The sequence below is a fragment of the Myxocyprinus asiaticus genome, chromosome 21, assembly GCF_019703515.2.
Source record: "Myxocyprinus asiaticus isolate MX2 ecotype Aquarium Trade chromosome 21, UBuf_Myxa_2, whole genome shotgun sequence".
NCBI classification, from domain to species: domain Eukaryota; kingdom Metazoa; phylum Chordata; class Actinopteri; order Cypriniformes; family Catostomidae; genus Myxocyprinus; species Myxocyprinus asiaticus.
In genome coordinates, this window is record NC_059364.1 from 7,445,551 (window position 1) to 7,464,388 (window position 18,838).

The 18,838-nt window shown below is 37.7% G+C and overlaps 2 protein-coding genes across 3 annotated transcripts in view; one reads left to right on the plus strand and one right to left on the minus strand.

Moving 5' to 3' along the window:
- Positions 1 to 18,838, plus strand: part of LOC127412197 (actin-binding LIM protein 1-like) — a 232,954-nt gene that overhangs the window by 194,016 nt on the left and 20,100 nt on the right. The window lies entirely within an intron of this gene.
- Positions 1 to 18,838, minus strand: part of LOC127412201 (SPARC-related modular calcium-binding protein 2-like) — a 52,361-nt gene that overhangs the window by 20,953 nt on the left and 12,570 nt on the right. The window contains exons 2-7 of one of the 2 annotated variants that reach the window (XM_051648393.1): positions 15,623 to 15,785; positions 9,658 to 9,764; positions 7,418 to 7,517; positions 6,464 to 6,508; positions 3,361 to 3,444; positions 2,599 to 2,670 (exon numbers count right to left, since the gene is read on the minus strand). In XM_051648393.1, the coding sequence (XP_051504353.1) occupies positions 2,599 to 2,670; positions 3,361 to 3,444; positions 6,464 to 6,508; positions 7,418 to 7,517; positions 9,658 to 9,764; positions 15,623 to 15,785 (571 nt within the window). The remainder of the gene's footprint in view (positions 1 to 2,598; positions 2,671 to 3,360; positions 3,445 to 6,463; positions 6,509 to 7,417; positions 7,518 to 9,657; positions 9,765 to 15,622; positions 15,786 to 18,838) is intronic. The other variant, XM_051648395.1, reaches the window with a different exon arrangement.

Genomic DNA, 18,838 nt, shown 5'->3' on the forward strand with positions numbered 1-18,838 from the left:
CCCTCGTTTACCTCAAACTGCTGCAATACGTGTAAGGAGCTGTGTAATATCATTTTGAAAAAAGGTGGTGCTACCACTAAAATACCATGCTGTTTAACACTAACATTATGGTGATACCATGGTACTCTTAGAAGAAACTTACAGCACTATTTAAGTACCATGGTACATGACTATTATAATCAAACATGATATATCAAAGTACCACAGTATTACCATCTGTTACCATCACTGAACCATTGTACTGCCATATTTCTTTTTTTGTAAAGGATAACTTTTTTTGTAAAGGATAATTTTTTTTTTTGACTCTCTCCCACATTCTTTTATAGTTATCCTTTTTCTGTGGTGTTGTCAGGTCTTTGGCTTCATGATAGCATAGTTCCAGTCAGAAAATGTTGCCATAAGTTTGATCTTCTTGTTTCTTTTTTTAAACCTAGACTTTTCTGTCTCCCAATCTTTCTTTCAGTTCTATTCTGAGCTTCTCTGAATAGTGATAATCACCCTTTAGGCCCCAACGAATCAGGCGTAATCAAAACCATCGGCGTTCACTGCGCTATGCTGATTTTTTAGTAAAGAGAACTTTACAATCAAGCTATTCACACACACGCAAAATTAGTCTAATGCTGAAATCCACAAACTCTGTAATAATGTCATCAGAATCAGACCTACAGTAAGTGTATGCCATCATTTTTCCCCAGATGGGTTTTAATGGCATCTCTGTTGACACCTTTATTAGATCAACATGTCAGGCAGTGGCTGGTTTCTGCATTTAGTTGGATCTGTGAGGACCAACACATACGTGCTTGAGAATACAATGCTGTGTGTGTTTGAGTGAGTGACTAAAGCAATGGACAATTTCTTGAAGTTTACAGATACACAAAAGAGATCTCTTTATTGTCTATTAAATGAGAGCAAATGTAGACTTTTGTAAGAGTTTCCTGCTTCTCAGATTTTTCTCCTGAGAAGACCCCAGTAATCTAACACAAGTTTCCCCAAATGTGTCTCAAACTACCATCAAACCAAGTGTCCAGTGCCAAGTCTGTGATCAACAGATTTCCAAACAAACTGCATTTCTCATCAAACTTTTCTAGGATCGAATTATCTGGGCAATGCTGGACCACACTCTTTTTGTAACTCTATTCTCTTGTTATATGTTAAAGCTGCACTACATAACTTTGTGCTCTCTAGTGACATCTGTGTTTGAAAGTTAAAATTACAAGCATTTTGCGGAAGAACACATTACACGAATCGTGTTTCGGCACTGCTCTTCCGGCAGATGAGTCTCATGATTTGAGCTTACCTGGACATCGCCTGTGTGTGATCATGACTGGGAGATATTCAGAGCCATAACGTGCTATTATTTATGTTGATATTATTTTATGCAATGAAACATTTAAAACTGAAATATTACTTGCTTTTATGAAGATAAAAAAAAACACTCGTATTTACATATTTTGAATGAATGAATTTTACACTTATAGTGCTTTTCTGACACGAAAGCACTTTTACATAGAGAACAGGATATATTACCAGTATATTTTAATATGATTATTCAAAATAAAAATAAAAAATAAAATCCCTTTATTGTCACTCAACCATATACACAAGTGTTTTATCTTATATTATGTTAGTATTGTACTACACATGTCAATTTTAGAGGTGATACTTGTGATATAGCTGATACGAGTTCAATGGAAGACTTTATTATTTTTATATTATATTGTACAGCCTCAGTTGATAATGCAAGTGAGCCGTAATACTACAATATTATGTCTATGCAATGCACACAATAACACCATAAACTAAAAACATCAAACAAAGATTAAGTAATGATGGGGATAAAATATACTTTATTAAACATTAAATTAATATGCTAATATGCAATTTAACAATTACAAGAAGTCAATTTCAGAAGTTGTAAATATTAGTAAACATGTCACAGTAACTTCCTCCAACAACTTAGATACATCACGATCGGTTAACACGAGTTATGTTCGATTCATAGAAGCAAGACATGCAATATTAGCTACAACAACCATATCAGACAACATATCCAAGCATTATAGAGGTAAACAACTTCGCCAAACGGATAACAGATAAACATTCATCCAGATTGCAGCAATGCTGCCCTGAACTGCGTGAATGTGACTGAACTGAACGTAGTTTCTCCAGTCAGAACACGAGACAGCCGGTACTTCTGTCTTGTGTTAAAGACATGACGTAATGACACAAGGATGAATGTCATAAGTCAGCGATTTCGCACCAAATCCTACCCGACAGCTCAAAATACAAATAATTTGTATATGTTTACCATAGTGAATCGGGGTAAGGACATTGTTTTGAACAATTTGAGAAAAATTTGATTCTTAAATTAAACATAACTGATAATTCGTTAACATCTACTGAGCTAATAAAATTTTGCTCCAAAACCACCATCACATTATTCTCATATACTGTCAAAGTCTTCATTCACTCACCAACTGTGGAGTCAAATGGAGAAAACGAGCTGGAAATGGACCGAGATCAGACCTGATGTCAAAGTCCAAGTTTTTGTATATATATATATATCAGAATGGTAACAGATGTTTGTCAGTCACTTACACTGTGTTCTGGTCCTGTTTTGTCGGCTGCGGACCTGTTCTGTCCACAGTGTAGGGTACTGGGAGATAAGGTCTAAAACACACACACACACACACACACACACACACACACACACACACAAATACACAAAACATTAGATCTGTTCCAAACCCTACTGAGATGTCTACCTAGACAGCATTTTAAGGCATCATGGTGATCCTTACACAAATACTTTTTTAATCCTTAATTCCAATCAGTACTGCAATTTGTCTAAATAAACTGCTCCATTTAAAAGGACCATCTATGTAAAATATAAATAAAATCTTGTTTCATTATCGCTGCAATATGCTACCACCACACTGCTGAAACCAGCTTGCTGGTCTTAGCTGGTTTAGCTGGTTTTCCAGTCTGGCCAAGCAGGTTCTCAGCTGGTTAATATGGTCTACAAACCTGACCAGCTGAAATGTGCCTATAAAACCCCCTAAAACCAGCAAACAGACCAGCCGGACCAGATTATACACTATACATAAACCCAGAAAAAGCTCTAACCAATATAAGGTGATTAGTTGGTTTCCTAGCTTGGCTAAGCTGGTCTTTTTTCTTTTTTTTTTTCTGGTTTTAGAAGGGTTCTGATGACAACCAGCTTGGCCAGCCTGGACCAGCTAGACCATCTAAGACAAGCAAACCCCTTTAGGCTGGTTTAACTGGGTTTTTCAACAGGGTGGGTGGCTAATGATGACAGCGAGGAAGAGGAGCATGATTATGAAGATCAATGACACTCACCTTCCTCATCGGCAGACGGCTGGTGTTCAACTATGGGAGCAGCCAATTCATCTGCATTTAGAATGGAGAAGATTTGCAAGGAAACTACAATTACGACAGTCAGCTAGACAGTGACATAACATCAGCCATGAAACATTTGCACATTGCCCGGCCAGGACAGATTTAAGAGAGGAAGAAAGAGAAAAAGTAAGGGAGAATAATGGAGAAATTGGAGAAATTGAAGCAGGAAATTGGGTACAGACAGAAAGAGAAAGGCTAATAAGTGGTTTAGTGGTTGTAACTGACTCACTGAAAGAAAAAATAAAACATTTAAACATTCACTTTGCCTGACAGCAGAAAAAAAAAAAAGTCTAATGTTTAGAAAGACAAACAACAGTGTGATATAGAAATCTGTAAATGAAGAAGTTGAGAAAGTTGAGGAGTACTTGCAGCCAGGGTCCAAAATTATCACTCGCCAAGCACCAAATGCAAGTAAAACAGTTACTGTCTCCAGCTGTTTTGTCATTTTATAAGGAACTGCATACAAACAACATTATACATGTTTTACCAAAATAAGTTTATCTAGGATACTAGGCAAGTTTTTTTCCCCTACCAGAACTCCATGTGGCGACATATATGTAGAATGTTCCTCACATTAAGCAACCAAAACGAATACATGAGGAACAAAATCACAATGTATCTTCATTTTTTTAACGGATGACCTCACGCCTCGATTGAACTGGTTTATTAAATGACATCACATTAATTGTAATAAAACATTTCGATTTAGAAGTCGCCATCTTTTCTATTTAGTCACTGTTACTATGGTTACTGGTGTTTGAATGTGGGTCGGTAATTCATTAATACAGACAGTATTCGAGCCGCTACCGTAAGCTGTTGTATGAACAGGACATTTTGAGACTCACACCTCCTGAAAATTCATCTGCCATTGGTAGGTGTGGCAAAACGTTAATTTTGAACCCTGTGTGCAAAAATAAACTGCAGCCCTGTGAAATCAAATGTTTTGTTTGGTTAAGATTCTGACGGTCCCAAGAAAAGGCATGCATGAATACATGCAAAACACACACACACACACACACAAAGCAGTAATAATTCCAACAGAGTGGACGGTATGGTGAGTAATGAGTGGAAGATTTGGCCACAGGAATCTGAACCGCTGAGAGATGCAGTTGTGGTTAACCTCAGCAAGGTCACCATTAACTCATCAGAGGGCAGCAGACAAACTGCCCTTTTCTCTTGTGTGGTGCGTGTTTCTCTCTCCTTTATGAAAACATTCACTTCCAGCATCCTTGGGAAACAGCAGCAGTTGAACCCTGACCACTGTCAGTACACTGATGAAGTGATAACATATTACTGTTGGTCTGTCACCAGATCTTTTTCTGTTATTTATATGACTTTTAGTGTAGCTCAACATATTGTCAGGCCAAGACGGAATCTGCAGGTTTTTTTACATTTTCTGTGCTGATTTCGGGAGAAAATTGGTGGAACCGGTTTAAACATGGTCAAATGTCTTGGAAGCACAAACAAGTTAGAGAACATATGTTTTTCAAACATACACTACCCACTCAATCAGAAGCAAACATGCTATTTCTAAACATAAGTGTGAACAGTCTACACTAAGGTTCTATTTGTTAACATTAATAAATGCATTAGGTATCATGAACTAACAGTCAACAATTACTTTTATAAAGCATTAATTAATCTTGGGTAGTGTTAATTTATCAGTATACTTTTGTTCATGTTAGTTTGTAATGCATTAACTAATGTTAAAATATGCAAATCTGTTTTTACAGGTATACTTGGAATTTTTTCATTTTGTAAGCAAAAGAAGATTATTTTTATTAACAAGCTCTTTATGGTACGAAAGACATCTCTAAGATATCAGCTTCAACAAAAGCATTGAAATTACATCTACTACACCTACTATGGATTCAACAAGGGTTGCCACCCGTCCCATAAAATACGGGATCATCCCATATTTAAAGATGAAAAGATTTGTCCTGTATTTGTTAGCCGGGCCCAGATGTTCAAAATGGGACGCATCCCCCCCGGGTCGAATTGTGCCACTGGACAGGATGTCCCGTATTTTTCAACTTTGAAGGTGGCAACCCTAAATTCAACTCCAACACGAGAACTGTGTATTTTTTAAATAGGACATTCCCCCTTAAAATATAGGAGAGAAAAAAAAAACACTAGGTTCATCTGGAGATCAGGTGGTCTGTTTTGTCTTATGAGAGGAGGAAAATCAATGCTGTTAGTAAAGTGCATGAGAGAGGTCTTTATCTGGAAAGAAAAGGAATGACATCCAGGTGAAGTGGTTAATGTTCACTGTGGGACTAAGACAAAACCGTGAAGCCCTTCGATGTCATTTTAACGACTGTAAAGGCAAAGGCTGTAATTATGGCGTCTCTCTGTTTAACGACTTGAACATACGACCAATTACTTTCAGCCCTGAAGCAGTTCTCTCCATTCTCAAAATATTAGAATGACAAGCCGTAACCCGTAGTACGTAGACACACACACACTAAAACATACTTGTCAGTGCACAAAAATCAATTTCCTAATCACTATTTTTGTCTTGGTTTCCAATAAACATATGTAAACATCCTTAAAAGATCAATTAAATACAGTATATAACTATATAAGATATTAAGACTTATTTTCATAAATTCAATATATATTCTCTGACAACAATTCTTTTTATGTTAAACACATTTGTTTTGCAAGTAACTTTATCTTGATTTAGAAAATATATATAATATTACATTTTTTTGCATTTGGCAGATGCTTTTATCCAAAGCAACTTACAGTGCCCTTATTACAGGGACAATCCCCCTGGAGCAACCTGCCTTGCTCAAAGACACAATGGTGGTGGCTGTGGGGATTGAACCAACAACCTTCCACTTACCAATTCAATGCTTTAGTCCACTACACCACCACCACTCCTGTTATTTTATACTATAAATATTATATATTTAAGATACAGTATATGTACTGGAAAAAGAAAGACAAAAATACTGATTAAGAAAATAATTTTTGTGTGCAGTCTACCAATTGCGTTACTAATCAAAGTCCTATAAATTGTGATGTTGAGGGCATTTACCTGCTTTTCCTGGTTCCCTTGGATTTACCTTATCAATCTTGGACCCTGAAAACCAATGGGATAATCACAAGTTACTCCTGGTAACATGTTAGCAAACCAACAACTAGAATGTATATTTGTCAGCTGGAAGATATACATTTAAGAGAATTGGAGGGTTTCTAAAACCACTAAACAGTCCTGCACATCAGAGCAAATCTGTTTTTCAAGAGCTGTTGATTGTGCACAAATTTTATTCATGAAAATTGACTTACGATTTCAATTATGTTTCGAACCTCTATGAGAGAACAGAATAATGTTATGGAGGCTGCAGGGGGTAAAAGCCACATGACACTATCTTGGAGTAAAAGAACAACAATGTTTGAGCTTGGCCACTTTGCCTGCCAAATGCACATTCGTTTTGTGATGCTCCCCCAGACCTAACTGATTAAGCTGTTGCATGTGCAATTAAATCTAATTGGTCTTTTTCGAGTGAAGTTGCGGTTGTTGTGCAAAGCCAAGCCAACAATGTCATGATCCAAGAACTCGTGGTCTGCAGTGATAGAGCTTCGCTTGTTTTGTGTGTGTCTGTGTTTAATACTGTTCTAGGGCAGTTTTTTGCATGTGGCTTTTGTTATGTGGCATTGTTATGCTGGAACATTTTTGCAGATTAGGATTAAGAGTGTTCTGGCATTACTCAATGCCATCGCTTGTGCAAGGAGCTCTTGAAGACGTAGTCTCTTGATTTATACTCCTGAACAAAGTGCATGTGACTAGAGAAATGGAGATAGTTTGGCTTTCTGTTGCCAAAACATTGAGATCTGTCATCAACATTAATATTACTTTTTTGGAGTCACTTTGTAATATTACTGATGATGTGAAAATCTCTCTTGCAAACAAACCAAAGAAAACATCATTAAGACACACAGTGGAATAAAAGAGTAAACATAATCCATGGAGGTAGATGTGGTACAGTACCTTGGCATCGAGGTTTCTTATTTGCTACTGCTGAACCACTGACTGGCCTGCCATTTGGTGTTACACACCAACAATAACCAGTGTAGCTGTGGCACTGAACCTATTATTCAAATACAGCAGAAAGACAATAAATTAAGAGAATTTACAGTGAAATCCTTAAAAGGGGTCAGGTCATGAGGAATCAAATTTTCCTTGATATTTGACATATAAGAGGTCATTCTACTATAAAAAAATAAAAAAAACACTTTAAATTTCAGTGCTCAAAATTCCATAAAAGCATTTACTGAAACCAAGCTGCAAAATGCCTCGTTCTCTAATTCCGCAACTTCCCTACGTTACTAGGGGGCTCATTAATTCATGATCACCTCTACAACAACAACATCAATGCCTACTTTAAATCATTACACCCTTGGCCCTGCCCATTGGTGATCAGTTTGTAAACAGAGAGAGAGAGTAGGACAGACAGGCCTAGTGTGGTCTACCAGCTATTCCTGAAGACCAAAGGGGACCCATCTGCACTATTTTGAATTATTTTTGTATACAAAAATGCACTACACAGATGTTTATGACCATTGTCATGTATCTCGGACCGCTTTTAAAAAGACGTGGTGTCAAGTTACTCTGGAAAGGAGATCCCATTCTGTTTCATTTAGCTGCCCTGCCTTACTGTTTTTTCTTGCACCCATCTGCGCTATTTTTAATTGTTGGTGTATGAAAACATGCACTAGATGGATATCTTTGACCGTTTTGATGCGTTTCCAACTATGTGCGCCTCAGTGCAGGATGATACTGAATGTGTGTGGATCTTGTTTCACCATACTTTGGGCTATGTATGTGCTGTTTTTATTTTTGGCTCATATCAGTGTGGATTGCATGTTTTTCCAGCTCATATCAGAGGAGATTGCTTGTTAATCAGTTATAATACGATTCAAGCTTTGTAAAGGAACTGTTATTGAAGGATGAGGCAGGTAATGTCAGAGGGTATGAATGATTCCAGCCTGGCCTGCAAGACTGACTCTTTAATCAGTTCACTAAATGGACGTCTATTGATAGGGGATTGTGATTGGATAGGATAATCCAGTCATGTACTTTAAATAACATGGTGTGATTTTATTGGTTTTACGAGCCGTATCCTTTGCTACTTTTTATTTGAATACTCATGTGACTGAGAAAGCCGCATAGAGAAATTTTAGGAGAGGGATAATACGGGACTTATTTCAGAATAAGGCGGGACACTAGAAAAAGTGCTTTAATACGGGACTGTCCTGGAAAAAACGAGATGTCTGGCCACCCTAGTTGTGTAAACCCTGGAATTTAATTTTATAATGTTGTGGAGCTTTTTCATTCTCTTACAATTGAGTTTCAAATATGGCTAAATTTGAGGGGCTGCACGATGTTAGCCAATCATAACAATGGACGTTTATGTTGACGTTTAAAGGAGGTGCTGAGGCCAAAAACGAGCATTTCAGACAGAGGGCCAGAGACAATATGAAAAATGGTCATAAATGACTAATTTATGGAGCAAAAAAGGTTTACTAACATTATCAGTAGAAGACAATAAAATGATTTAAAAAGTATGTCATGAACCCTTTAACCCTCTATGGTGCACATTATGTTCTAATGATGGAATACTTTTTCCCAATAAACTTTCTGAAATAAAATAGATAAGAAAACAAAAGTGTAGAGAATTTTTGGGGAAAAAATATTGGGAAATGTTGCCATATGGCCAATGGTCAAAAAACTAGATTTTCTTAAAAGTATTAATTTCTTGTGTATTAAATTCATACTTCAAAGAAATGTAGAACATTTAATGTGGTTAAAAACAGCATATTATTGGTTTCTTTAAATACTGGCCTTTTAATTCTTACAATGCAGTTTTTTGCAGTTAATGCAGTTAAAGGTGTCATATATATACTTTCATTAGTCCCCCCCCCCTCCCCCCCGATGTTATGATGTTAGTCAAGGTTCTTTGCCCCTAAACAGTCACAATTAAACTTTTCATGACCATTTTCCACTCTCTCTCTCTTTATCTGATATTTTGAATTTAATAGGGCTATTTTTTCTACCTTTATCTACTTTAACTTTATCTACTGTGCATGCTTAGTTGATGCCACAACCTTAAACATTTTGATTACTGCACAAGACATTTTTGCAGCCTACTTTAAATAAATTGTCTCTTTGGACTGGGGAGGGAATTTGAAGTTCTGAGAGAGTAAAATCTATCTGAAGTATCACAATACCTCGCTGTAGGTTCCATCTGGATTGCAGACAGGTACAAACACCTGTGGGAAGAGTTTCTTGGCCTGTTGCTCTGTGTACTTCTTTTCTGCCACACACCTGGATGTATCTGGAGACACAGAACAAGTAAATCCACAAGGTTAGATGATACTATATCAGTGTTTTCCAACCTTTTATGTTGCATGATCCCCTCTCAGCCCCATCAGTAGGACTCAAGTACCTCTTTTTCTACACCAAACTAGAAATGTGTCCCTTTTAATTCATATGAAACTAATGAAACCCATCAGTTCAGCAAATGTTGATGAGAAGACCCTTAGAGGACAGCAAAACATCTGTTACATACACTGCCTTGCCAAAAAAAAAGGAAGTCACCATTTAGATTTAAATAAGCAGATACTTAAGAACCTATGATTGGATCATTATTGCAGTGATTAATGTTTCAGCTGGCAACAATTATTTGAACCCTAACTGATGCAGTGTGTAGCTTCTCATTTCTTAAACAACCATGTCGGAAGCCATATCCCGTGGTCGTGGAAAAGTTGTTACTGTGTTTCAGAAGGGTCAAATTATTGGCCTGCATCAAACAAAGAAAAGGAGATTGCTGAAATCACTGGAATTGGGTTAAGAACTGTCCAATGCATTATTAAAACATGGAAGGATAGAAGTGAACCGTCAGCTTCATGGAAGAAATGTGATCGGAAAAAAATCTTGAATGATCATGAACGGAGATCACTAAAATGCTTGGTGAAGTCATATCATAAAAATCGACAGTCGAACTCACAGCTATGTTTAATAGTGAAAGAAAGAGCATTTCCACATGCATAATGTGAAGAGAACTTACAGGATTGGGACTAAACAGCTGTGTGGCCACAAGAAAGACACTTGTTAGTGAGGCTAATCGGAAAATATTTGCTAGGGAGCATAAAGATTAGACTGTGGAGCAATGGAAAAGGTCATGTGGTCTGATGAGTTCAGATCCTATTCCAAAGCCATGGGCGTGTCAGGGTAAGAAAGGAAGTGTATGAAGTGATGCACCCATCATGCATAGTGCCCACTGTACAAGCCTCTGGAGGCAGTGTTATGATCTGGGGTTGCTTCAATTGGTCAGGTCTAGACTCAGCAATGTTATGCAGCAATAAAATAAAGTCAGCTGACAACCTGAATATACTGAATGACCAGGTTATCTCATCAATGGATTTTTTTCTTCCCTGACGACACAGGCATATTCCAGGACGACAATGCCAAGATACATCAGGCTCAAATTGTGAAAGAGTGGTTCAGGGAGCATGAGGAATAATTTTTACACATGAATTGGCCACCACAGAGTCCTGACCTTAACCCCATTAAAAGTCTTTGGGATGTGCTGGAAAAGACTTTATGTAGTGGTTGCATCTCCCGTCGTCAGTACAAGATATTGGCCAAAAATGTATGCAACTCTGGATGGAAATAAATGTATGTATTGCATAAGGTTGTCGAAACAATGCCACGACAAATGCATGCCGTAATCAAAGCTACAGGCGGTCCAATGAAATATCAGAGTATGTGACTTTTTTTTGGCCAGCCAGCATATTTAAGGTTGAGTCCATAAAGTGTGGGGAAAGATGTTATTCAATTATTGCAGTTTTGCATTGCAACAACAGAATGTTGTATTATTGTGAAAGAATCACTGTTACTTTAATTAACGTTAACTGTCCTCCCAACATCTAGGTGCCGCTATGTAGGTGTAAGTCGAGAAACAATTTTAGGAGATCTTGAAATGTACTATAAATTTTATGATTCATTTGTTCACAAATTCTCTCCATCTTCAAAATGTTCCTTGCTATATTTAACCTTAACCTTCATTTCCCATCATTGCTCTGCTAATCTTGTCAGCATAATATAGAAAACAGAGAGAGTGCATTAAATTCAACCCGACAGGCCAGTCCTCTGGCATTCTCTCTCTCTCTGACTGATGTGGCATTGGTGTTTTTTGGGAGGAAAGGAAAGAATGGTAATGGCTAAAGAAAATGAAACAGGAAATAAGGACTGGTTTCTTTTGCAATGACATGTGAATTCAAGATGTTTTGGTCACTGTATATGTATACCAGTTAAAACTATTACAGATCGCTCTCTTTCTCTCTCTGTCCTTTTGTATTAAGTGGTTGTGAAATGACAGTATCCAGCAGATTGGAGTGCCTGTGTGTGTACCAATGATGAGGAAGGCATTTTGATAATGCAGCTTTCCAAGCTACAGTTACTCATAATTTAAAGTAGTTCAACTTCAGTCAAGCTTCACTTGGGGGCAAAATCTTTTTACATATATAACGATCATATGATATCATTTAATTCAGAAATCAGAGCAGTATTTATCTGGCACAAAAACAATAAAGATCTTAATTAGGGTTAAAACATTAAAGCTGAACATATGTATACAGTGTATCCATCAAAAAACATTAAATAAATTATAATAATAATAATAATATAAAAAAAAATTGCAAACAAATTTCAAAACAATCAAAACAGTTTTTAAAATACAGTTATAAACAGCAGCATTTAACTAAAAATGTATCTTCAAAAAAAGACAAAACAGAGACTTAGGTATAATTCACCCAAAAATTACAATTCTCTCATCATTTACTCACTCTCATGCCACCCCTGATGTGTATGACTTTCTTTCTTCTGCTGAACACAAACAAATAATTTTAGAGGAATATGTCAGCTATGTAGGTCCATAAATGTAAATACAAGTGAATGGTGACCAGACATTTGAAGCTCCAAAAATCACATATAGGCAGCATAAAAGTAATCCATATGACTCCAGTGGTTAAATCTATGTCTTCAGAAGTAATATGATAAGTGTGGGTGAGAAACAGGTCAATATGGAAGTCCTTTTTTACAATAAATCTCCACTTTCACTTTTACTTTCACATTCTGAAAGTGAAAGTGAAGATTCATAGTAAAAAAGATTGAAATATTGATCTGCTTCTCACCCAAACTCACTGCATCGCATCAGAAGACATAAACCACTGGATTCGTATGAACTACTTTTATGCTAATTTGTGGAGCTTCAAAGGCCTAATCATCATTCACTTGCATTGTATGGACCTACAGAGCTGAGATATTCTTCTAAAAATCTCAGTTTGTGTTCAGCAGAAGAAAGAAAGTCATACACATCTGGGATGGCATGAAAGTGAGTAAATGATGAGAGAATTTTCATTTTTGGGTGAACTATCCCTTTATGAAGAGGGACTTAAGTGAATTCGTTCTTGAATCAGTTCATGTCGAAAAACATTTTACTTACTAAAAAGATTTTAATTTGCTGACATCACAAAGAAGACGATTTAGCTGAGAACGTTACCTTGGCTCATTCGACTGTAAAGCTGTGTGTAACAAAAAAACAGCAATGTAGCGTTTTGTCGTGCAATACTGCTTCTTGGTGGAAATAGTAGCTTGTTACTGGAAAAGCGACACTATTTTCTAAACTACAGTCACACAACTGATAATGTAGCGTCTCTAATAATAGTTTGTTACTCCTTAACACTAGTGTGTGTGTGTGTGTGTGTGTGTGTGTGTGTGTGTGTCATTGATACAGCTAGGCAGAAATACCCACAGACTGAAGCCTCACCAGTCTTGAAATTTCATTTCAGCAGAGACATTCACTCACTTTCTCCATTTGGCAAATCACTAAAACAGTCTAAGACTGGGATGGCATGAGAGGATGAACACATAAAATAGCCAAAAAGACTTTTCCTCTGTCCTGCCTACACTAGACTACAGTATCTGACAGTAGACTGATCATGTGAGCTCCAGTGTCTTAATTCACTTGTATTGGTAGTCACTGAATCGCGTTGCTGCACAATTGCATAAAGTTACATTTTTCACAACTTTGTTGCATCACTGGGCAAGCCTCAGCTTTTCATTTTTGGAAGTATCTACGTATATGACAGCTCAGTTTCACAAAATTTCCCAATCTCTTGAGGTTTGACACGCTTCCTGCATTTTCTCCCCTTTATAATCTTCCAATCTTTCTTTTTCCCTTTTCTTTCACTCTATTTATCACCAACAAAAAGTTAGGAAGGCCTCAAGGCAGATCCAATATTTGCGTCAGATCCTGTCTACTAAAAATGCCTTCATCTATCATTTTTGAAGATGCATTCTCAACTGCCTTTGATATTCTACAATCCTGTGCATGCAATTTTGTGGTTGATTGAAAGAATAAAATTGCCATCTGAATAAGCAACTGAAAGCAGTAAATTAGTTAATAAATATCCAGGCTGTTTTTCTACCACAAAATAAGCATTGTAGTTACTAAATATGTGATGGGTTATTTCTAAAGCTCACTTGAATTTGTTTTAGATGATTAGACATGATGTGACTGGAAGGCTGTCTGAAACCAGTGTCCTTTCGAGATACTATTATACACGTAACACTGCCCTTGAAATCATTGACTGACCAGACCATAGCTTTCTCAAACCCTTTAAATCTCAATGTAAGAATGACACATTGTGCTTACTAGAAGGAAAGAGAGAGAGAACGAGAGAGATTGAAAGACAGAGAGAAAGGAAAATTCCATAGAAAAAAAGAAACAGTACGGGGCATGACAGTCTTCATGCCGAGTCCAATAAAATGAGAGTGTCTGTGAGCTGTTGGACCTTTGACCTCTATCGGTACTGACAGCATTTTGCCCCCACAAATGACTGCCTATCTTTCACACATATGAATATACAATATGAATGAGTACAATTATTTTTACACTGACAAGATCCCTATCAACATCTTGACAAAGATCTTTTCCAATGTTTAAAACACACATTAAACAACAACTAAAAAGAAGTCTCCATATAATTTCCGGGGTAATTTAAGGTTAAGCGAAATGAGGTTATTTTACCTGTCATTGACCCCTAATAATACACTCACTTTTCATGTTATTAGGAACACCTGTACACCTACTTATTCATGCGATTATCTAATCGGCCAATCGTGTGGCAGCAGTGCAATGCATAAAACTATGCAGATACTGGTCAGGAGCTTCAGTTAATCTTCACATCAACCATCAGAATGGGGAAAAAATGTGATCTCAGTGATTTCAACTGTGGCATGATTTTTCACGCCAGGCGGGCTGTTTGAGTATTTCTGTAACTGCTGATCTCCTGGGATTTTCATGCACAACAGTCTCTAGAGTTTACTCAGAATGGTGCCAAAAATAAAAAAACATCCACTGAGTGGCAGTTCTGCGGACAGAAACGCCTTGTTGATGAGAGAGTTCAGTGGAGAATGGCCTGGTTCGAACTGACAGAAAGGCTAGAGTAACTCAGATAACACCTCTGTACTATTATAGTGAGCAGAATAGCATCTCAGAATGCACATTATGTCAAACCTTAAAGCGGATGGGCTACAACAGCAGAAGACCACATCGGGCACTTTATTAGGACCATAGTGTTTGTAATAAAGTTCTCAGTGAGTGTACATTACCTGTTTAATTCTCATAATGATTTTAAAGACAACATGAAATGGCATTTTAACGCATATTACTTTCATAATGTGATGTATTTCCGAGTGAAATAATGTATGATGGACTCTATTTCATTCATCAAGATTTGACTGGATAGATTGTTAGACTATGATATAATTGGTTCATATGTTTTTACCTGCCCATGTGGCCTTGATGACATCAGCAGAAAACAAAACTTGTTTATGAGGTGGAGAAAGTTCTTACATCTTGAGGAAAGATTATGAAAGCAATGCACTGATGAAACTTGAACAATAAGACCATAAGAAAGTAAATGGGGACAATTTTGATTTAATGTGTTTTTAAAATCCTTTTGTGAAAGTATATTGTATATAGATTTGTATAGAAGACAGTGTCCTGCTTTGTCCTAAAATAATCATTTATCCTTGGATGGATTTAACCCTGCCCACCTCGACCCTGACCCTCAGAGGGCATCAGCCCAACAAGCAGCAGCTCATGCATGACCAGTGATCTCTAACCTTTGCATGGCCCTCGGATGACCTCCAGCTGAGGGTCGCGACACTTTGCGCGGAGGAACTCGCATCGGGAACTGAAGGTCCGTCCGTCCGATGCACAAAGCTGCTTGCGAGGAGCTCCAGAACAATCCGTGTTGCATTCTTTATCCTGTTCGACACGTAGAAACTACAAAGAGATAGAGAGGATAAGGAGGAGATAGGGTGAGTCAAGAGTTACAGAAACAAAACCACTTAGAACGGAGGAAAAACAGGGAATCGGAAAAACAACAAATATTCAATGTGACCAGTGTAGTCAGATTTGCAAACAAATGACTTTTATGAGCTGATTCTTTACAATGAATCGGTAAAAACCACTAATAAATTACCCTCGAACTAATAAGTTATAAGGATTGAATATGTCTAAAGAGGTGCTTCATCAAAAGTACTAAAAGAATTGTTAATGGAATCGTGAAGGAACCTGAATCATTGAGTGGAACTGGAAACAGAATCGATAAATACCCCCCCCCCCCACACACACACACACACACACACACGCACAACTCTTTATTTCAGCCTGATCTCATGAAAATGATGTGACTGTGGCGTCATTTTTGCAAAATGATATTACGTGGTTCATTACACGTATCACAGCAGTTCCTAGGTGAAATGTCTACTTTGTGGCACTAAAAGCAAGTTAAATGTTTTCCAATACCTTCCTAACCTAAACCTTAATCCTAAACCTAACCAATAGCATCATAAAAAGCAAATGTGAGATGAAAAATGCGATTGCTCAACCAACCACGTCATTTTGTGGTCCCTTTATGACTCTTTGAAATCAAGTGTTAATTTGCATGCTCTTCGGGACTCATACCATTGCATCACAAGTTAAATGCTCTATCAGCTGAGCTACTGCTTGTAAAAGTGTTTTGACGTCATAAGATAACATAGTGGGAGTAACATGATGAAAAGTGTTTAAATGATACTCTGCCAATTTACTCAAGATTTGTGTGAAAGATGGGTACATCAGCAAGAAAAGATGCTGACTACCACCCCTGGAGTCGTGAGTTCGAATCCAGGGCTTGCTGAGTGACTCCAGCCAGGTCTCCTAAGCAACCAAATTGACCCGGTTGCTAGGGAGGGTAGAGTCACATGGGTTAACCTCCTCGTGGTCGCTAATATGTGGTTCTCGCTCTCGGTGGGGCACGTGGTGAGTTGTGTGTGGATGCCGTGGAGAATAGCGTGAAGCCTCCACACATGCTATGTCTCCGTGGTAATGCCCTCAACAAGCCATGTGATAAGATGCACGGATTGACGGTCTCAGACACGGAGGCAACTGAGATTCATCCTCCGCCGCCCGGATTGAGGTGTCACTACGCCACCACGAGGACTTAGAGCATATTTGGAATTGGGCATTCTAAACTGGGGAGAAAATGGGGAGAAAAAAAAAAAGATTTGTGTGAAAGTGAAAAAAGTAATTGTTGTTGTAGCACTTCTAGTGTTTATTTCACCAGGAAACTGCCGAATAACGTACAGCCATGTAAAAATACTTTTGCAAAAATGTAGGTATCAACAGTTTTCCTGACTAAACACAGGGCACCGCCATGATGATTCTAACTGCTGGAATGTTTATTAGTTCCGGTAGAAGCAAGGTAAAACTACCAATACGAGCATTCCAGATGGAAAACAACAACCATTTTAAGGGTTAGTTGCAATAAAATTTTTCAGGCTCAACTTGTGCAGTTGTTGTCTGTCATAACAAATCGAAGTAGTTTATGATATCAACGTAACTCACCTTGGTTCATAGCTTCACGTCATCCACCTACTCCTTAAAAGTTGACTGGTGAGGCACTGTCAAAAAACAGTCATCGTGACTCTAAAGTGTCGGCACTATGGAGCCACATGCATTTTGGGAAATTTTTACAGATTTAATCTTCTAAAAATCACACGATCGCTAAGAACATATGGCGATGCGAGTGAAAACAGTGGAGACAGGAAATTGAAAACAGGCGTCAACCTTGGAACCCATCCGCCTTTAGGAAAAAGGTGGATAGTAAAGTGATTCTATGAGACCAATTTTCTTTATTTTGTCCATTTTTAGAGCTATTGACAAACTCCATTCTCCAGTGTTACATTCATTTATTGAATAAAACATACACAAAGGTACATCCAGACACAACACAGACTGACACAGACAGACAAATAGCATTCAAACACACTGACCCCTCTCTCCTTCCATGTTACATCTTGTTTGTGAATGAGGGATTGAGGGAGAAAGACAGAGGTGATGGCTGCCTCTATAACGCTCAGACTCACACCTGCCCAGGTAGAATCACAAGTGTCCCCCCACACAAACATTGATTGAATAAATGTGTATTTTACTCTTTGTGCACTACAAGAATGTTCAATGATATTGCAAACATTCTTCTTCTTTTGTGATTAGAACATTAGCTGCACAGGTGCGGGGTTTACTGTTTGGATGACTTACAATTGGTTACGTGACCTATTGCCTCAACTTGGCGAATACGAAACACTTTAAAAGATAGTGACATTATCTTTTTTAGATAGTTTTTGAAGAAACATCCAAGACAAAGTTTAAACTTAAATGAAACATAACTGAGAAGTCTTTGGAACCACTGTATGAAAGAGCAACATCTGAGCAATAAAATTTTCCTCTGGGTCGACCCATCAATGGCAATGAAAAACTCATGCTTCATGTTGTGTCTATGAACACCCCTCATCCGTGTCAAAATCACTGTAACACAAGGCCTGTCATGGCTTATTGCTTCATTTGGCAGTATGCTACTGATGTTTACATGGACCACACTACAAAACTCAACATGTAAATGAGCAGCTGTAGTACATCCTGTCTCTGTGTGTGACAGTAAAAAGTGTTATAAAAAAGGACAATGATTCTCTTCATCACCCATTACCCTGCCATGACGACCCACTTTTCACTCTTAATTCAGAATCTTTATGAATGAATGCACATTAACTTATGAATAAGAGGGTCTCATGTTTGTGGTCTGTGTGTGCTAGTCTGTGACATACAGACTCTTGCTGTCTGGGATCAGGGCTAACACTGACCCCCACCCCCCCATTGAAACTCTCTGGCCCATCTCGTACTTTCTCTTAGTTTCTGACAAAAACACTGTCTTTCTATCTGTTCTCATCTTGCTTTTTCTTTGTGTCTATCTTACACACACCACAAAAGCAAAAAATGTCTTACTATATACTGTATTA